This window comes from Rhinatrema bivittatum, chromosome 2 (assembly GCF_901001135.1).
Source record: "Rhinatrema bivittatum chromosome 2, aRhiBiv1.1, whole genome shotgun sequence".
Lineage (NCBI taxonomy): Eukaryota > Metazoa > Chordata > Amphibia > Gymnophiona > Rhinatrematidae > Rhinatrema > Rhinatrema bivittatum.
This window is the reverse complement of record NC_042616.1, coordinates 411,285,436-411,307,676: the sequence shown is the minus strand read 5'-3', so window position 1 is coordinate 411,307,676 and position 22,241 is coordinate 411,285,436. Positions and strand designations below refer to the sequence as shown.

General features: G+C 42.9%; 1 protein-coding gene across 1 annotated transcript in view; it reads right to left on the bottom strand.

The window, feature by feature from the left end:
• The window catches only part of SH3BP1 (SH3 domain binding protein 1), a 153,480-nt gene that overhangs the window by 116,414 nt on the left and 14,825 nt on the right, over window positions 1-22,241 (bottom strand). Inside the window, exons 2-3 of the mRNA XM_029590101.1 lie at window positions 15,238-15,280; window positions 13,958-14,062 (exon numbers count right to left, since the gene is read on the bottom strand). Coding sequence (XP_029445961.1) covers window positions 13,958-14,062; window positions 15,238-15,280 — 148 coding nt within the window. The remainder of the gene's footprint in view (window positions 1-13,957; window positions 14,063-15,237; window positions 15,281-22,241) is intronic.

Genomic DNA, 22,241 nt, shown 5'->3' with positions numbered 1-22,241 from the left:
AAAGTCCGCATGGCTTTACCCAAGGCAAGCCTTGCCTCACAAATCTGCTTTACTTTTTTGAAGGAATTAATAAACATGTGGATAAAGGTGAACCGGTAGATGTGGTATATTTGGATTTTCAGAAGGCGTTTGACAAAGTTCCTCATGAGAGGCTTCTAGGAACAGTAAAGAATCATGAGATAGGTGGCGATGTCCTTTCGTGGATTACAAACTGGCTAAAAGACAGGAAACAGTGAGTAGGATTAAATGGACAATTTTCTCAGTGGAAGGGAGTGGGCAATGGAGTGCCTCAGGGATCTGTATTGGGATCCATACTTTTCAATATATTTATAAATGATCTGGAAAGAAATATGACAAGTGAGGTAATCAAATTTGCAGATGATACAAAATTGTTCAGAGTAGTTAAATCACAAGCAGATTGTGATAAATTGCAGGAAGACCTTCTGAGACTGGAAAATTGGGCATCCAAATGGCAGATGAAATTTAATGTGGATACGTGCAAGGTGATGCATATAGGGAAAAATAACCCATGCTATAGTTACACAATGTTGGGTTCCATATTAGGAGCTACCACCCAAGAAAGAGATCTGGGTGTCATAGTGGATAACACATTGATATCATCGGTTCAATGTGCTGTGGCAGTCAAGAAAGCAAACAGAATGTTGGGAATTATTAGAAAGGGAATGGTGAATAAAACGGAAAATGTCATAATGCCTCTGTAACGCTCCATGGTGAGACCGCACCTTGAATACTGTGTACAATTCTGGTCGCCGCAACTCAAAAAAGATATAGTTGCAATGGAGAAGGTACAGATAAGGGTGACCAAAATGATAAAGGGAATGGAACAGCTCCCCTATGAGGAAAGACTAAAGAGTTTAGGACTTTTCAGCTTGGAGAAGAGAGGGCTGAGGGGAGATATGATAGAGGTGTTTAAAATCATGAGAGGTCTAGAATGGGTTAATGTGAAACAGTTATTTACTCTTTTGGATAATAGAAAGACTAGGGGGCACTCCATGAAGTTAGCATGCGGTGTTACAGGCGCATCCACCACGCCGCTGACGGGCCGAGGGTTTGGAGGCCCTCGGGTACTATCGTAGGTGCGAGGAGCGTGGCCGTCTCTAGAGCAGGTGGTGTGAGCCCTTGGGCCACGGCGAGACCTAGGGAGGAGCCCCAGCCACACCGTGGAAGGTGAGCCGGTGCAGGCATGGTGAGCTAGGCGGGTACTGAAGCCGGGGTTAAGGAGTGGAGTCTGACCCTCAGCCGGACCTGCACGCCCATGGCAACCAACAACGCAATGTTGGTTGATGAACGGTCCTCCGACTGTTCCAAGCCCTTTCGGACCTGCCGCTGGGTAAGGGCAAAAGGGCGGCAGGCCGGACCGAGAACGAGGGCAGACAGAGTCCTTAGTACACGGAAGACATCTTAGACGAGGGCTGGTGCAGACATCGTAGACAAGGGCTGGTGCAGAGACATCAGAGACGAGGGCTGGAAAGGGAGACATGGGCACTGTCCCTCAGGGCGCCCTACTCAGCCCACCCGCTGTACTGTGTCGCGGACCACCCCGTCCCATACGCGCCCTACACAGCCCAGGAAGGCTGGTCGCGGACCACGCTGAGAGCGGGAGAGCACTGGGAAGAAGAAGCGGTGGATTACTGCACTCCAGGCAGTCAAGGCAGGTTTGCTGCACTCCTGGCAGCTCAAGGCAGGTTTGCTGCACTCCAGGCAGGTACATCTGGGACTGGATCAGGAACTGGATCAGGAACAGACATCAGGCAACATCAGGAACAGACATCAAGGCAACTTCAGGAACAGACATCAAGGCAACTTCATAGACAGGACAGGGAGCCATCAAAGCAAAGACGACCACGGAGGACCTGGATCAAGGCAGAAGCACAGACGACTGTGAACTCAATCCGAAGGCAACAGGAAGTGGAATGAAAGTCCTTTTATACTGCAGTGTGCAGGCAACTCCCTGGGAGGAGTTCACCTGGACCGCCCCTTGCTGGCCCTATAACTGAGGTGGAGAGCCGCGGGCCGGCCCCTAGGGAGAAGGCGTGGCCGAAGCAGGAAGTCCAAACGCAGCCAGCAAGCCACAGGCAGGCCTCAGGAACAGCTAGGCCTCCCAGGCCCTGGAGCAAATCCTGGATGGTACACAGGCGAGGCCCTGGCTTCCAAGCGGCCTCCAGTGGAAGGTGAGATACCACCTGTAGCGCAGCAACAGGGGGGATCGTAACACGTGGCACATTTAAAACTAATCGGAGAAAGTTCTTCTTCACTCAATGCACAATTAAACTCTGGAATTTGTTGCCAGAGGATGTGGTTAGTGCAGTTGGTGTAGCTGTGTTTAAAAAAGGATTGGATAAGTTCTTGGAGGAGAAGTCCATTACCTGCTATTAATTAAGTTGACTTAGAAAATAGCCACTGCTATTACTAGCAACAGTAGCATGGGATAGATTTAGTTTTTTGATACTTGTCAGGTTCTTAGGGCCTGGATTGGCCACTGTTGGAAACAGGATGCTGGGCTTGATGGACCCTTGGTCTGACCCAGTATGGCAAGTTCTTATGTTAGGTTTTGATGAGACAAAAATGGTGCTTTTTGGCAAAATTCAAAACGCTATATATGGCGCAAACCTAACACTGTCCATCCATCAGCAAACACCAACTCAACAGTAAAGTATGGAGGTGGCAGCATCATGTTGTGGGGATGCTTTTCCTCTGTGGGGACTGGGCATCTTCTTAAAATTGAAGGATGGATGGGTGATGCAACATACAGGGAGATACTGCAAGACAACCTGCTTCAGTCTGCTAAAAAATTAAAACTTGAGAGATAGTTAAACTTTTAGCAGGACAATGATCCCAAACACAAGGCTAAAGCAACACAGGAGTGGTTGAACAACAAAAAGATGAATGTTCTACAATGGCCAAATCAAAGTCCAGATCTTGATCCAATCGGGAATATGTGACACTATTTGAAAATTGCAGTTCAGAAGCAACATCCAACCAACCTGAACCAAATCTGCCAACAAGAATGGGCAAAAATCACTTCCAAACAATGTGCAAAGCTGGTAAAAACTTACCCCAACAGAATTAAAGCTGTTATTGCAGCAAAAGGTGGTTCTACTAAGGGGTTGAATACTTAAGCAAGCAGCATTTTTCAGTTTTTGGCATAAATCTTTTTATTCAATTTTTCAACAATATTACGATCAAATGCACAGCGTACAATTGCTCCTGTTGCACACCATACAATATGTAGCACAAACAAATAACCAAGGAATGAAAATTCCCTACATCACCTCCCTCCTCATCCACCTTTCCTTTTATTCCATATGTCAACCAGATGGGCAGTCCAAAGTAAAAGACTTAAATAAAGAGAAATGATGTCAAGGAGAATAAATCCAATAAGATGTAAACTAAAAATTGTTCAGAATCTGACTTTGGATCTTTGGCTTCCTTATACTTTAGTGCTTCTACTTTTAGTGCTTATACATATGTAGAAGCACTAAAATATAAGGAAGCCAAAGATCCAAAGTCATCTTCTTTCTTCTAGGATGTAATGATTTACTAGCCATCTGTTCCATAACTAATAAATGATGTATTTTGTTTTTCCGAAAGGTAATCGAAGGCGTGATCGGTTGTCTCCAGAAATATAATATTGTGAGTCTAGTCAACAAAAGAACTTTCTTAATCCAGGTCCTCTGGGATATACAGCAAAGGGAGGAAGAGAGGATATCTCCAAACAACGTGGAACATCAAAAACCAATGACTGTGAAGTGATCATTTCCATATATGAGTATATCTTCCTCCAAGGGAACTGCATTTTGGGACAAAACCAAAAAGAATGTCTAAGATTTTCCACTTTAGTGGAACATTTTGTACAGATGTCCAAGTCTGCTATGTGTGCTAAAAAAGCTTGACATTGGGAAATGAAAGTTCTATTTAGAAATTTAAATTGTATTTGATATCTTGTGTACCTGAGCAAATTAGTAAAAAGCTTTATAGGTAATTGTATCTGTGGTTCTTGGGACCATTTATTCCACAATATTGTATGATCTTGCTTATTTGAATTAAAGATTTATAAAGAGAAGAAAAGTTAGCCTTCCAGGATCCCCAATATCAAACCATTCCTCTAAAGTATGGTTAACTGAGAACAATCCAGAGACTCCACAGTGTAGCGAGATTGGATTATAACTAATCTTTCCCCAGAAGAACAAAAGATTCCTGTAATGCTGCAAAAGAATCTCCCCAGTCTCACAAACATCTATCCTACTAATGTTAGGCCCTGAAATCTCCAGCCTGAGATTATGCCCGATTGAATGCCTGGTGAAAATTTTTTATTACCCTCCAACGGCAAGGAAAGTGAGATTTTGAAATTCAGATGGAGTTTATTAGTCAGCCAATGCCAGGACTTCTGCAAGGGACAAGCAAACAGTTTTTCAAATCTATAGGCAATTGACCCCTAGAAGCGTGAAGAACAAATGGTAAAGAAAGAGGAGAGATCAACACCAATTCAAAACAAAACAATGTATAATAATTAATCCCTTGAAGCCAATCTCCTATGTGGCATACGTTCGCTGCTATATTGTAAAATTTCAAATTAGGCAGACTCAGGCCTCCCTTGCCACAATGTTTCATGAGTTGAGAGAATGTAATTTGGGATCTTTTGCCTCTCCATAATTATTTCCTCAACTCTTTTGAAAAAAGTATCAGTGAAGCTTTATCGAAATAGAGAGAAAAAAATCCCCAAAACATAAAGCCATTTAGGCAAAATAACTATTTTAAATAAAAGTATTCTATCAATTAAAGAAAGAGTTAAAAGTGACCATGCTCTCAAACTTGACTTAGTGGTGTCTAACAAATGTTGTATATTGATCTCATAAATATCAGATCTCTTCTCTGATGCTTCACCCTGAGGCAACACTCTACTATGGCTTTATTGCCCACTTCATCACCTTTGCTGCACACAATAAGGCCCACTAGACGTGCCCTCACCACTGCATGCCAGACTTAGTTTTACCAGAGATTGTGCTTTCTCTGTGGCTACCCCAGTTATCTGGAATTCTTTTCCCGAAGCTCTACATATGCCAACAGTGTTAAGACCTTGAAGACCCTGTTAAAAATATGGCTATTTAGACAAGCGTTTTATTAAGTCCGCAGAAAGTCCCTGTGTGTTTTAGATTTCTTGTCGCTGTGAATTCTGATTTTGGTGTGTATTTATTGAAAGGCTGATTGTTTCTATGTACATCACCCATCATATGGGCGATTAATAAATTCAAATAAAAGTAAAGCAATAAAATTCCCAAATATTTTATAGTCTTATTGGCCCACTTAAGTGGAAAATCTCCCATCCACATATGAGACTGCCAATCCCCAATTGGAAGAGCTTCATATTTATCAAGGCTCAACTTAAACTCTGCTACAACTCCATATTGCTGAAATTCATTTAACAATTTTCCCAAAGAAGTAGCAGGTTCTAGCACAAGTAATAATAGGTCATCTGCACATGCAGATAATTTAAATTGTTGAGACCCAAAACATATACCATGTATTCGAATACTGTAAACAAATGCCCATAATAAAGGGTCCAAAGGTAGGACAAATAAAAGGGGAAACAATGAGCATCCTTGTATAGTTCTTCTATGTTGTTACGATTATAGTGGATCCAATATGAGAAAGTAACAATCTTACCCTGAACAGGACTGCATCCTGCTCCAGAGACAGCAAGACAGACAGAAGACAATCCAATCCAGAGTCCAGTCGTCGACGCAGGCAGCACACAATTCAATCCAGAGTCCAATCCAGTAGTCGAGGCAGGCAGCACACAATCCAATCCAGAGTCCAGACCAGGGGCGGGGCAGGCAGCGAACAATCCAATCCAGAGTCCAAACCAGGGTCAGGGCAGGCAGCGAACAATCCAATCCAGAGTCCAGACCAGGGTCGGGGCAGGCGGCAAACAGGCCTTGAGATCCACTGGTTGAGGCCACTCCAAGATTGACTTAAGCTTTTCGGGGTCCATCCATAATCCGGTTCAAGAAATTATATATCCCAAGAAAGATAATTCCTCTTGGTGGAAAACACATTTTTCTAACTTGGCATATAATTTATTTTCACGCAGGCGCTGAAGGACTTGTCAAACATGATCCTGATGTTGGTTTTCTGTTTTGGAAAAACAAGAGCATCGTCTAGATATACGATGACATGTGAATATAAAAGATCCCAAAATATGTCATTTATCATGGCTTGAAATACTGCAGGAGCATTACATAATCCAAATGGCATAACTAAATATTCGTAGTGGCCATCGGCGTGTTAAAGGCCGTTTTGCATTCATCTTCTTCACGAATACAAATCAAATGATAAGCTCTTTATACATCTAGCTTAGTAAATATTTGAGCTCCTCTAAGTTGATCAAAGAGCTCCATTATCAGTGGTAACGGATATTGGGGTTTTTTTGGTAATGGCATTCAAACCTTGGTAGTCAATACAAGGTAGTAGAGACCCATTTTTTTTTCTCGACAAAAAAGAACCCAGCTCCCACCAGGAATGAAGACGGTCTGATAAATCCCCAGGCCAAGTTATCTTGGATATATTGATTCATAACCTCTGTTTCCGGAACTGACAAAGAGTACACTCTTCCTCGAGGAGGAATTTTGCCTAGGAGCAGTTCAATGGCATAGTCATAATCTCGATGTGGGGATAAAGTTTCTGCTTGTTGCTTACTAAAGACATCGGTAAATTCTACATACGGAACGGGTAACAAGGTCTGGAATTACATGATGAATGTTGAGTACTGGGGTCCTTAAAGCATCTTGAGCTCCATTTCGACAACTGCAAGGATCTCCAGTCAATGTGAGGTTGATGTAACAACAACCACGGTAGTCCCAAAATTATCTGGTTGACTGCGGAAGATAGCACACATAAATGGCTCTTCTCTTGATGTAACAGACCAGTAGTCATGGTTAACAGCATGGTGATGCAGGAGATCCTTCCCGCCAGAGGTTCCCTGGAAACTGAAGATACTGTGAGAGCAACTCTCAAAGGTTCTGTGGGAATTTGGTACTGCTGAACAATATCTATGAAGTTCCTAGCCACTCTGGTGTCTAAGAAGGCTTGAAGATGTATTGAGTTGTTATTCAAAGAAAGACTTATGGGAATTAGAATCTGTGGAGAGGGAGTTGAGTGGCCTCTCCTACCAACCCTAGGTCTGAGAATTTCCTGGCTTCAAGGGACAGGATGCCACATAATGGCCGACCCCTGCACAATATAAACAGAGACTGTGTTGTCAACACCTCTGTTGCTCTTCAGGGATGAGCCTGACTAAATCTATTTGCATGGGTTCATCAGAAGCAGTTTGCAATTCCTGAGGTTTGGTAGAAGGACTGGGCATTGAAACATGGGTGCTAGTTGGACTGCCCGATGAAGGGATGCTCTCTCATGAGACTTTTCCTGAAATTGGAGATCCAAACGGATTGCCAAACAGATCAATTCTTCTAAAGAATCCGGCAGTTCTCGTGCAACCAGCTCATCCTTTATGGATTCAGAAAACTTTGACGAATTTGTAACAGATCTGATGCAGCAGAGGTCGAACGTCCTGGCTCATCGAAAACCAATTGTAAGTCTCGGAGAAACTGGTCCAAATTGTCCAGCAAGGGATCATCTCGTTCCTGAAGTGGAGACTCCCAGGCTAGCACTGGACCCTCCACTAAAGAGAGAATGAAGGTGACCTTAGTTTTGTCAGAAGGGAATAGTGGTGCCTGAAGTGAAAAATACATTTTGCATTGATTAATAAATCACCTACATTGTCTAGGGTTTCCATTGAAACGAGGAGGAGGAGGAAGTTAAAGAACTGTATTAGTGGATGAACTGGAGGGAACCGGTGTTGGGATGGCTATGGCAAGGGTGACCATTTGAGCCTCAAGTCTATCGAGAACCCCAGTCATTTGGTCTGGAACTCCCTGCTGTTGCTGTACTCAAGTTGTCAGACCAGGAATAGCTTGTAAGGCTGTTACATCCACTGGATCCATGGCCTCGGCAAACTGTTACTATTATAATAGATCCAATAAGAGAAAGTAACAGTGTTACCCTGAACGGAGACTGGAACCTGTTCCAGAGACAGCAAGGTAGACAGAAGACAATCCAATCCAGAGTCCAGGTCATATCAGTCTCAGCCACCAGAGGAGGTGGTTCAGGAGCCTTACGGGAAGGCCAGGACAGGACCACAGATTTTAGAAGAGATACGTGGAACGTATTATTTATTCCCAGCATAGGAGGCAGCCAAAGCTGGTATGTAAAAGGTTCAATGCGATGAGTGACCATAAAACATCTGATGTACCTAGGAGCGAACATTTTAGAAGGTATTCTGAGTCGGATATATCGGGTACTTAACCAGACTTTCTGGCCAGGAAGGAATTCAGAAGCCGAGCATCGGTGACTGTCAGCATTTCTCTTGGCCAGGGAAGCAGCTTGATGTAAGCGGAGATTTGTCTGTTCCCATAAAGCCTTGAGGGCATCCGCAGTAGCCTGTTCTGCAGGGGATGGTACTGACAAAGGTATGGGCAGTGGTGGTCGTGGCAAGACAAGAATCGAAATATACATGCAAATGTACCGGATCGAAATATACACGATTAACACTTTGATGAGTTATAATACATTGGCAAGGAAATCTAAGATTAAATTTAGCACCCATAGCCAAAACCTCAGCACGCATTTGAAGAAACTTTTTCCTACATTCCTGTGTGGAACGGGTAATATCTGGAAAAATCCAAATAGGATACCCAAGAAATAAAGATTGCCTGTGGCGAAAGAAAGATCTCAATATCAAATCTCTGTCCTGAGAGAAAAAACATGACAATAAACATACTGCCTTACATACTGTGTGTCATTTGTAATCCACACAAATTTGCTGACTTTTTTATAGGGGGGTTGAATACTTTTGCAAGCCACTGTATATAACTGCATTGATTGAGCAGCTGCTAGGATCGATAACTTGGACAAAGTGGAATGTTTCAAGGACTTTAAAGATCTAGACTTGTCAAGGCCAATATTCAATAGTCTGTTTAGTGAGCAAGTTATCCAGCTAAAGTTAGCTAGATAACTTGTCCCATATATTTGCGGGAAAAACATCCTGCTAAATATATAAGCTTAAAATGATCTGACTACAGGTAGACGAATAACAAAAATCCTAACCAGCTATATTTGAAAATAGCTGGGTAGGTTTTTAGTTATCCAGCTTTGTGTTCCCAGAGAACATGCTACTTAACTGGATATCTTTAAAGATATCCAGCTAAGTAGTGCTGTCATTAAATGAAAACAAAAAATAAATAACTGTGCCAACGGGACATCCCCTCCCTCCCCCCAAAATACCTAATAAAGACCCTGTCGGGCCGTACCCACCTCACCCCCCAAAACATTCAGATGTCCCCAAGACCCTCTGTCTCTGTGTTTTTCTAACACCCAAATCAAGCTGCCTTCCACCCACCGCCCCCACAATGTTTTAAAAGATCATAGTGCTTCCCCTTCCCCCAACCCGCCCGATCTCTGCTCAGATACCTTATAATTTTGTTTGCCAGGAGCAAGGGATCCTCCGCCCCACTCCCGGTGCCTCCGAGCTGCTCTAAGAGTCAGCGCTGGAAGCGTAAGCTTACGTTAAGTTTACACTTCCAGTGCTGCCTTTAGCTTACGCTTCCAGCACTAACTCTCTTACAGCAGCACAGAGGCATTGGGAGTGGGGTAGACGGTCCCTTGCTCCCACCAAACAAAATTATAAAGGTATCGGAGTGGACCAGGAGGGTTGGGAGAAAGGGGGCACCACGATCTTTTAAATCATTGTGGAGGGGGTGTGGGATGTGGGAGGGGGCAGCCTGATTTGTGTGTTAGAACGGGGATGGGGGAGTATTTTGGGGGAAGGGAGAGCTGACCTGCTTGCACAATTATGTTTTGTTTTCTTTAATGACAGCGCTATTAGCCAGATATCTTTAAAGATATCTGGTTAAGTAGCACGTTTTTCCGGTCACACAAGGCTGGATAACTTTAGACCTCCTCAGAAGCAGGTCTAAATATCAGATATACCCGATATTTGGCTAGATTAGCCAAATAATTCAACCCCTCTTAAGAACGCCTCTGAAATGCACCTTTTTTATCAGCTAAATTATAGCCGGATAAATGGCTGAATATGCCACATTTGCCATTTGGACAGATAACTTGTGAGTTATTCATCTAAATGGCATTTGAATAGTGATCTTGTCATACTTAGACGAATGTTGTTCTGATAACATCAAGGATTTTGGTGTAATGTGTCAACACTGCATGGTTGGAAGTGCCACTTGCATCAGCATTGTGCCATGCGCTCCCTTTTCGGAGCCTGAGTGCGTCAATCTAGTTGCATCGAGCAAAGTGCTAATGCTTCAGAATGCATCAAGGGAGTGCAGTGCTTCATCCTAGATGTGTCATGCATCGAGTGCACTGAGACAGAATACGTTGACACCATCTGCCTCAAGTGATCAGTTGGTATTGAATGCTTCAATGCTTCATTCTCCAGATGCTTTAATGCACCGTGCATCGAGCATGTCAATGCATCGTACATTGATTCTGTCGATGCATCATGCGTTATGTGAGGTGATGCATTGGGCCTTGACTGCTTCTAGGCTCTGTGCATCAAGGGCATTGGTGGATCTTGTAATCAAGTGTTCTGATGCAGATTACGCCAATAGCACTGATAATGGATGCATTGATGGCACTGGCACCGTAGCACTACATTTCGAATGCTTATGTTTATTTGATGAAGGCTGTTAATAGAAACATAGAAACATAGAAATGACAGCAGAAGAAGACCAAACGGCCCATCCAGTCTGCCCAGCAAGTTTCGCACCTTTTTTTTTTCTCATACTTATCTGTTTCTCTTGGCTCTTAGTAACCTTTTGGTTCTATTTCCCTTCCACCCCACCATTAATGTAGAGAGCAGTGTTGGAACTGCATCTAAGTGAAATATCTAGCTTAATTAGTTAGGGGTAGTAACCGCCGCAATAAGCAAGCTACACCCATGCTTATTTGTTTACCCAGGCTATGTAATTCAGTCCTTGTTGGTTGTTGTCTGTATATAGATCCACTTTTCTTCATTCCCCCTGCCATTGAAGCAGACAGCTATGCTGGATATGCGGGAAATATCGGTCTTTCTCCCTTGCCATTGAAGCAGAGAGCTATGCTGAAGTATCGGTCTTTCTCCCCTGCCGTTGAAGCAGAAAGCTATGCTGGATATGTGTGAAGTATCGGTCTTTCTCCCCTGCCGCTGAAGCAGAGAGCTATGCTGGATATGCATGAGGTATCGGTCTTTCTCTCCTGCCGCTGAAGCAGAGAGCTATGCTGGATATGCGTGAAGTATCGGTCTTTCTCCCCTGCCGTTGAAGCAGAGAGTTATGCTGGATATGCGTGAAGTATCAGTCTGGATACTTCCAGATACTTGTGACTTGGTTAGCCACTGTTGGAACCAGGATATTGGGCTTGATGGACCCTTGGTCTGACCCAGTATGGCATATCTTATGTTCTTATGTTATGTTCCTGTGATCTGACAACAATGCAATTTCAAATCAGTTTGAGAACAGCAGTGGAACAACAATGGAAAAGCAATTAAGGGGGCATGATGAAGATTTTACAATAAAAAAAAGCTTCAATTAGGCCCATTTTTTAAAAAGCCCTCTGCAGATTTCCACCGATTTCTCAAATTTCTGACCAATTTCTTCTCTCCCATTCTTAGCTAAAATAATCTGAGTCTGTTGTCCTGAAACAGCTATCGCAATATCTCGATAGGACCTCAATTCTCGACCAATACCAATTCGGTTTCAGAAAATTTCACAGTCCTGAAACCTCATTCCTGTCTAGGACTGACTCCATACACCAGTTTTGATTCTGGTATTTCTTATACGTTAATTTTACTATATATTACAGCAGTATTCAATACCCTGAATTACAACCTTCTCCTTGCCCACCTTACCGATATTGGAATAGCTGGCTCAATACTATCTCGGTTTAAATCATATCTCAAGAGTTGAATGCAACAAATCAGAACAGCCTCCACTGCCTCCTCCTAGAATCTAGTTCTAACAGGTGGGCCCCAAGGACCAGCCCTGTTAGTGGCATCGTTTAATCTGTACCTCACACCACTATACCATCTATTTTCTACCCTACATCTTTCATACAAATTATACGCAGTTGACATTCAGTTATATTTTTCCCTGGAGTTCTCTTGACTCTCTTATAATAAACTGAAGTACTATTTTTAGGACGTCCAAATTACCAAATTCCCTCAAATTTTTCTTTTGATAACCATGAGCTACATATATCCCAGAAAGACGGCAATTTAGGTATCATTCTTGACCTCTCTTTGTCTATGCAACCACATATTAAAACGGTCGTACAGACTTCCTTTGCCGAACTGGATCTTCTTCGTCATCTCAAACCATACCTCGACCCCACTGACTTTAGAACAATTCTCCAATCACTAGTTCTCGCAGCTCTTAATTACTGTAATTCACTATATATAGGTCTTCTGCAGAAAACAGGCCCCTTCAAATAATCCGGAATGCCAATGCATGTATGCTCACTGGCACTAGCATCCATGAACATATTTCCCCCGCGCTGCAACAAACAACTCCATTGGCTGCCTAAATAGGGGTGAATAAAATATAAGATAGCTGTTAAAATACACAACCTTCTCAATAATGTTACCTCTCCTAGGATCAGCTCAACCTTAAGGTTCTACATTTCCACACGGACACTCCGGTCTTCTCATCAAAACCTCTTGACATTCCATCCTCCCACATCTCACATCTTTCTACAACACGAGAAAGGGCCTTTTCCATTGCTGGGCCGGCTTTATGGAATTCCCTCCCCTCTCTCCTGTGCAGCATAAAAGACCCCCAAAGAGTTTAAAAAAGCTCTAAAATCATTCCTGTTTAGGGGCAGCCTTTCCAGAAACTTCTTAGCTCTCAGCTCCACTGTGGTTATTATCCAGCTGTGCTTAATACAGTCATGATTTTATTGTAAAGCAGCATTTCTAAGCTGCTGTCTGTTCAATAATTATGTAATTGTTTTACTTTTATTCTGTGTTCTGTTCTTATCATTATATACACGCACTCATCAATAATCAAGATTCCATATGGTTGTGTACCTCTTTATGACTCTACAAACCATCTAGAAACCTTAGATCCTTAAATAAGAATCTGCTTGAAGTTCCTACAGTACGGTTAGCCAGACTGAATATTATGAGAGAAAGAGCATTTTCCGTAGCAGGTCCCATATTATGGAACTCCATCCCCAATGATTTGAGACAAATTCCTAGTAGTAAAGAATTTTAAAAGGCACTAAAAACACACCTTTTTAAAGAGGCTTTTGCAGCTGTGATTCAGGCCAACAATAACCTGGTAAACTAGAGAAAGTTCATTTGTTTGTTAGGTTTTTCGGTTCTTCGCCTTTCCTACTGTACTTGATTTTTAAATGTAACTACTTTAGTAGGGAGTTTAGTTTACTGATGTATTAGATGTCGGATTAGTATAGGTTTAACTTGAAATTGTATTTCTCTCCATCTTTCCATTTGATTTAATTTAATTTATATTATTTATTTTATTATAGTTATCTTGGTTTTTATGTTGGTTTATGCTTAATCTACACAAGTTAGCTAATGTCATTTTATTGAGTTATTCTTTATTACTTTCTATGATTTGATTTATTTTATTCTATTTTATTTCAATTTTTTACCATTGTAAACCATTTTGGTCAATTATATATTTTAAAGACGGTGTAGAAATACATTAAATAAATAAATAAACAAACAAATAAATAAATAAAATGCAGCCCACCCCGAAGGAGTGGATAACAAGCAATTTTAAATAAATAAACTTAGAATGCTACTGACTTGGGAATGCCTGTAGCATCTGAGGGAGCAGAATAGGAGAGACCCGTTCCTTACCAGTCGTTTGTCTATGTCGGTGCCACATGGCCCCTGGAGGCAGGCCTGCAGCCGCTTGGACACATTGTGTGCTGCCTTTTTTGTTGGTTCGACCCTCTGATCAGCCTACGGAATGAGAAAGAAAAGAAAAAAGATTAAGCCATAATGGAGGGGGCATCACGGTAACTGCCCCACTCCTACCCTAATCTCATGCAGCCTGGAAATGGGGTGCTCTGAACTGTGTCAGCAAGGAATATACCTGGCAATTTTTACTTTTTTCCTTACCCTAAGACTCTCTTGTCTTTCTAGTCTCCCTTCTCCTATGTCTTTCTCTTCATTATGTTCTTGGGGTAGATATTGAAAACCTATCTATTTTTCTAAGTTAGCCTGATAAACCTATCTGCCTAACTTAGGATATTCAGCAGCACGGCTCTGCTACTGAATATCTTCATACAAAACACTACTTATACAGATAAGTCTTATCCGTCTAAGTTTAGACCTTTTATTGAGCAGGTCTAACTTACCCAGATACCTTATCTAACACTGAATTTCACTACTTAGCCGGATAACTTATCTTGCTAAGCAGCACCTCCCGATTCCACCCACTGCCTGCCCACAACTTATCTAGCTCTTCAGATAGCCAGATAAGTGACTTATCCAGCTACCTAGAGGCCACTGAACATATCTGGCTATGTAGTGGCCGCTGAATATCTGGTTAAGTGCAACATATCTGGCTATCTAGCACTAAATGCACTTTGAATATCTGGCCCTTCATTTTCTTTTACTGTCCATTTTTCCATGCCTACTTCATTATTCATGCATTTCTCTTTCCCATCTTATAGTTTCTAATTGTTTTATTCTGTTACCTTATCTTTATTTCTGTACTTCTCATGTGAAATTCTGTTCTATGTTTTTCTTTTGCTTTCTTCCATCTTGGAGCGTGTGCCCTTGTACCCCCATTTCACTCCCTCCACTGCCTCTTGCTCTATTTCCTCTTCTCCCCCAACTTCCTTATGCCTCACCTCTCTACTTTGTCTCACCAGTGCTACCCTAACTCCCCCCCCCACAAAAAAATTAAGTCACAATGGTGTTATGGTTTTCTCATGACAAATTTTTTTAACCCACTTGACATCTCCCAAAAATCTCGACTGTGTGAATTTTAGCTCTGGAACATTCTCTAGATATAAATGTCTCCTTCAGCCACATCTGACCGTGTCGTCTTGAAACTATACCATCTCCAATAAAAAGATGTCACAACCCACCCAGATTCCAGTTTAATCCACCAGAAGAATGTGTACTACCTGCAGCAAATCATCAGTCAGCAGGTCTGTCACCTCCTGGCTCCTGAGGAAATTAAAATAAGATTCACAGGTAACCAGCAAGAGACAATAAGAGAAAAGCCGTGAATGGTGATGTGGGCAGGATTGGGGGAAAGAGGTTAAATAAAAAGGTTAGGTCATTTACTCAAGGTCACAGTGAGATGGTGGGGAATGGTAGGAATGAAACCTGGGCACCAAAGTTTTGTGGCTTTTACCATGGTAGGCAGCGGTGTCATTCGTCAAGGGAAGATACGCAGGGGCCATGTCACGTGCTTCCTGAGGTGGCTCGCTGGGTTCTCCAGCACAGCCTCTCTGCCTGTGGCCAGGCTCGCTGAGGTCAATATTTAAAGCCATTTATTCATCTAACTCATAAGTTATTCATCTAACTCCAGGTTATTCAAATTATCCATCTAACTCCAAGTTATCCATCTAAAATATCCATCCTACACAACCTCCTAATAAATAACCACCCAGACATCCTCTGCGTCACAGAATCCTGGCTCAAAAAATCAGACACAGCTCTAATCAACCAACTTCCTCATTCAACATACAATATCTTTTCTTTACCTAGAACAAAAAAAAAAAAAAGGAGGCGGCCTACTCCTCCTGGCCCTTAAAAAATTCAATTTCACATGCCTCCCCATCAACATATCACCTCCTCTGGAAATAGGCCTCTTTAAATCAAAAACTCCAGATAACCCTACTATACACCCTGCTGAAATGTCTAGACCTCAACTTATCCACCCTCATCAAAACTATCTCTTCCCAAATCAACATGGGCCTACCTGCAATTATCTTAGGAGATTTCAACCTCCATATGGATGCCACTCCCCTCCCACCTCCAAGCAAACTCCTCCTAGAAACCATGACCGCAATGGGTTTCAATCACATCATCGATTCACCGACCCAGAAATCAGGCCACACCCTCGACCTCATATTCATTAATGACAAACTATCATCCACCAACAACAGCCCACCCACAACCACCAGCATTCCGTGTTCTGACCACAAACTCATTCAGACCACACTCCGACTGAAAACCAACCACACAGAATCCAACAACTCCAAAAAATACATCAAATTCCACAAACCATGTTCCACCGAAGACCTAACAGAAGCCCTCCCCAACGCCTTAATAACCCTAGACCTCAACGATGCAAACACGGCCATCAACTCTTGGATCAACATAAACACCGAAATTGCAAAATCCAAATGCCCAATCATCTCCAAAGTAATTAACAACAGTAACCCCCACAAAACACCATGGCACTACCCAGAACTGAAAAACACCAAGCGACTACTCAGGCAAGCCGAGAAAAAGTGGAGAAGACATCCCACCCCACCTCACCTCGACAGATACAGAACGCTACTCTACATCTACAAAACCGACACAGACAAAGCCAAACAAAGGGAACCTAGGCTGAGCAAGTCAAAGGGCAATGCCCCCCTAGCAACCCCAAGAGCGAGGGAGATAGGGCTATCTCCCTGACACAGTCGGATACAAATTTCTATATATATATTTTTTTTAATCAAAGAAAGAACAGGTAATACTTGCTTGGGCCTGCCCCCTAAGATAGAAGAAAAGAAGAAAACCCCATAAGGGAAGGGCAAGCTAACAGGGAACCGCAGGGTGAGCTGCCTGGCATCTGCTGGAGATGACAAATACTGAAGGGCTGTAGGGTAGGCTCTGTCCTAATATAGTTTACCCTTTCAGTTTTGGTCTGTCTCCATCTGCTGGACAGGAGGCTCAACCCATGGTCTGGACTGATCCGGGTACGTACAGGGAAATGCCAAAACCCCTCAACACAACACCCTCCACATGGTCCAACTTTGAACTTATTGCCTCAACCGAAAACAAAAAGATCATTCAAAAAATAAACCCAGCCACCCACCCACTCGACCCCATCCCAATCAAAACCCTTAAACTCATCCCCAAAATCATCGCCAAACCTATTGCCAACATAATAAATGCATCCCTCGAACAAGGCCTCTTCCCTGACGCCCTGAAGTGTACTATTATCAAACCCATTCTCAAAAAACTGCAACTGGACCCCTCTGACCCAGCCAACTACAGACTCATCTCATATCAAAGATTCTGGAAAAACATGTAAACCTCCAACTCTTGGAACACCTCGAAAACTACAATATACTATACCCCACTCAACACGGATTCAGAAGTCCCTCAGCACCAAGACTCTCCTCCTATCCCTCACAGACACAGCCCTAAGAGGCATCGACGCCGGATACTCCTACCTTCTAATATTACTGGACATCTCTGTTGCCTTCGATACCATAAACCATGATATATTACTAGCCCGGCTAAAGGAAATCGGGCTACATGAAAACACCATAAAATGGTTTGGCTCTTACCTATCTAACAGATCCTACAAAGTACGTCCAAACAACAGTGAATCAAAACAATTCCCACTCCCCCACGGCGTACCACAAGGATCCTCACTCTCCTCCACCCTATTCAATATTTACATGCTTCCCCTCTGCAAACTCCTCTCCAGCCTGGAGGGAGGATGCTGGGAGCCCGATGTCCAGATACTACTCCCCATCAAAGAAAACATACAAAATACCCTATCCCTATGGGAATCCTTCTCAGCTCAAATAAAAAACCTCCTCACTCAGATAACGCTCACACTCAACCACAAAAAAACAGAAATACTTTACATTACAAACAAACCCCCCACAAAGTTCATCCAAGACCTCTCATCCACCCAAACAGTCAATGCATAACTGAAGTAAAAGACCTTGGCATCACACTGGACTCTGAACTTAACCTTAAAAAACACATCAACACAACAATCAAAGAGGACTACTTCAAACTACAAGTCCTCAAAAAGCTCAAACCCCTCCTCTTCAATCATGACTATCTGACAGTACTCAAGTCCCTCCTATTTTCCAAGCTGGACTACTGTAACTCCCTCCTCCTCAAGCTCCCAGCATCCTCCCTCAAACCCCTCCAACTTCTGCAAAATGCAGCAGCCAGATCTCTCGCAAACAGCAATCGATCCTCACACATCACACCCATTCTGAAAGACCTCCATTGGCTCCCCGTAACCTACAGAATTCAATACAAAACCCTAACACTTCTGCACAAAACCATCAACAATCAAAAGATCGAATGGCTAAAGGACACCCTCTACCATCATGACTCCCAAAGAAATCTTCGGTCAAAGAACACCGGCCTGTTATCTATCCCCTCCACGAAACTAGCTCACCTCACCACAACCAGGGAACGCGCCATCTCAATAGCGGGCCCCTCCTTGTGGAACAAACTTCCCACTCAACTCAGACTGGAACCCTCTACCCAGTCATTCAAAAAGAACTTGAAAACTTGGTTATTCCAAAAAGCCTACCAACCTGTATGTTAAATCACCCCTTACTAAGCTCCAAACAGCTCCTCCCTTAACATCCATTGTCTCTTTGCAAATCCTCATGAACTAACAATCCCCTCCCCCAAAGCCCTCTATCACCCTGCAGACCTTCAACCTAGCCACTACTCCTCCACGTAGGTTCCCGTGTCAGACTCAAGTTCCAGCTTGCCTTCTAAATTACTTGATACAATGTTATTAATATGATGTAACGATGCCACAGAGTATGTTCTCTATACAGACTAAAGTTCTCTTACTAAGTTACTATGCCACAATGTATGTTCCTTTCTCTGACAGACTTAAATTCCAAATTGTCAGACTTAAGTTTGATTTGCCTTTCACATTTTCTTGAGACAATATAATTATTACCATGTTATAATGTAATAATAATAAGACATCTCAGTCAGATTATTCCTCGAGTTATAATGTAAACCGATGTGATATACCCTAATGAATGTCGGTATATAAAAACAAATAATAGATAAATAAATAAAAATAACTCCAAGTTATCCATCTATCTCCAAGTTATCCATTTAAAGGTTTAGTTTGGAATACTGACCTCGCTGTGCATGCCAGGGCTCTGGGGACAGAGGACAGCAGCCATGCTGGGACCTTCAAGAGCCATCGCAGCTGGAACTGCAGCCTCAACCCCTAGCCCATGAGCAGACGGACGTACTCAAGGACCTTAGCAGGAGTAGCACTGAAGAGTGAGGCCTGCCACCACCTATTACATCTCTTTAAACACAAGAGTTGCCTGCACCCCTGGGAGCAACTTTAGATGCCATAATATTCTATATAAAATGTGGATATTTTCCAATTTCTGTTCATTAGGATGCTGATGGGATTTAGAAAACAAAACAGTTTTCCAAGCTCAGTATCGCCTGGGATTTATTCTGTTCTCTGCTTGCTGTCTTTCTTCCTTCTTCTTTTTTTTCTTTTTCCATTTCACCTGCACCTCTCTTTCACTCTTCTGCTTTTGTCTGCTTTTGTCTGCAACTCTCTGATTGCATGTCCCTACGTTGTAGTTCCTTTCCCAGACTTTTCTCATTGTTGCTGTATCCCTCTCTCTCTCTTTCCTTACCCTTTCTTTTCACTCAAAATCACAGAACATATAGAAAGACATGGTTTAATGGAACAAAGTCAGCATGGCTTTACCCAGGGCAAGTCTTGCCTCACAAATCTGCTTCACTTTTTTGAAGAAGTTAATAAACATGTGGATAAAGGTGAACCGGTAGATATAGTATACTTGGATTTTCAGAAGGCGTTTGACAAAGTTCCTCATGAGAGGCTTCTAGGAAAAGTAAAAAGTCATGGGATAGGTGGCGATGTCCTTTCGTGGATTGCAAACTGGCTAAAAGACAGGAAACAGAGAGTAGGATTGAATGGGCAATTTTCTCAGTGGAAGGGAGTGGACAGTGGAGTGCCTCAGGGATCTGTATTGGGACCCTTACTGTTCAATATATTTATAAATGATCTGGAAAGAAATACGTCGAGTGAGATAATCAGATTTGCAGATGACACAAAATTGTTCAGAGTAGTTAAATCACAAGCAGATTGTGATAAATTGCAGGAAGACCTTGTGAGACTGGAAAATTGGGCATCCAAATGGCAGATGAAATTTAATGTGGATAAGTGCAAGGTGATGCATATAGGGAAAAATAACCCATGCTATAATTACACAATGTTGGGTTCCATATTAGGTGCTACAACCCAAGAAAGAGATCTAGGTGTCATAGTGGATAACACATTGAAATCGTCGGTGCAGTGTGCTGCGGCAGTCAAAAAAGCAAACAGAATGTTGGGAATTATTAGAAAAGGAATGATGAATAAAACGGAAAATGTCATAATGCCTCTGTATCGCTCCATGGTGAGACCGCTCCTTGAATACTGTGTACAATTCTGGTCGCCGCATCTCAAAAAAGATATAATTGCGATGGAGAAGGTACAGAGAAGGGCTACCAAAATGATAAGGGGAATGGAACAACTCCCCTATGAGGAAAGACTAAAGAGGTTAGGACTTTTCAGCTTGGAGAAGAGACGACTGAGGGGGGATATGATAGAGGTGTTTAAAATCATGAGAGGTCTAGAACGGGTAGATGTGAATCGGTTATTTACTCTTTCGGATGGTAGAAAGACTAGGGGGCACTCCATGAAGTTAGCATGGGGCACATTTAAAACTAATCGGAGAAAGTTCTTTTTCACTCAACGCACAATTAAACTCTGGAATTTGTTGCCAGAGAATGTGGTTCGTGCAGTTAGTATAGCTGTGTTTAAAAAAGGATTGGATAAGTTCTTGGAGGAGAAGTCCATTACCTGCTATTAAGTTCACTTAGAGAATAGCCACTGCCATTAGCAATGGTTACATGGAATAGACTTAGTTTTTGGGTACTTGCCAGGTTCTTATGGCCTGGATTGGCCACTGTTGGAAACAGGATGCTGGGCTTGATGGACCCTTGGTCTGACCCAGTATGGCATTTTCTTATGTTCTTATGTTCTCTCTTCCCCTTTCCTTTCCCTCTCAGTCAGGCCTTTGGATGCGCGTTTTCAACTCGCTAGCTCTACCCCTTATTCAGTAAGGGGTAATAGCTCGTTGAAAACGCGCGTCCAACCCCCCCCAGAAACTAATAGCGCCCGCAACATGCAAATGCATATTGATGGCCCTATTAGTTATTCCCGCAAGATACAGAAAGTAAAAATGTGCAGCCAAGCCACACATTTTACTTTCAGAAATTAGCGCCTACCCAAAGGTAGGCATTAATTTCTGCCAGCGCCAGGGAAGTGCACAGAAAAGTCCTAAAAGTTTAAAATTAAAAAAAAAAAAAAATTTTAAATCGGCCCGCAGCTTGAAAACCAAACGCTCAATTTTGCCGGCGCCTGGTTTCCGAACCCGTGGCTGTCAGCGGGTTTGAGAACCAACGCTGGCAAAATTGAGCGTCGGCTGTCAAATTCGCTGACAGCCACCGCTTCCGTCAAAAAAAGAGGCGCTAGGGACGCGCTAGTATCCCTAGCGCCTCTTTTTACTGCAGGGCCCTCATTTGCATAGGCCACCCTCCTGAATCGCGCGCCTAGGAGTGGCCTGTGTGCGCGCCTGGAGAGCAGGCATTCACCAGCTCTCCCGTGCGTTTTTCTGAATCGGCCTGATAGTAATTACCAGACCACCAGTGTAATGTGCTCAGATGCAGGGGTCAGAGAGCTCAGAGCGGAAGAAGCACTGTCTTGTGCTACTGCACACTCACCCTCACGCAATCCATTGGAGATGTAGCTTTGCACCGGTTCAAAATTAGCACAAGATCAGGCTAGCCGGAAACTTGCAACAGGTCACGGGAGAAGCAGCGACGCAAGACAGCGCTTCCTCTCTGCCCTGTGCAGCACACTGGGGATAGTCCCAGAGAACAGAAACTGGTTCGCAGAACCAGTGGCGGATTTAGGATTTTGGCGCCAGTAGGCACTGTTAGTGCTGTCGCCCCCTTCTTTCCCCCGAGGCTGGACAACAAGAAGCAGAAGGTCTAAGGCACAGTCCCTATTTCCTGTGGCAGCTCGGGGGTTGATGCTATAGCAAAAATGAAAAGATTATGATGCAAAGTGGCAAACATTTCCACCTTTTAT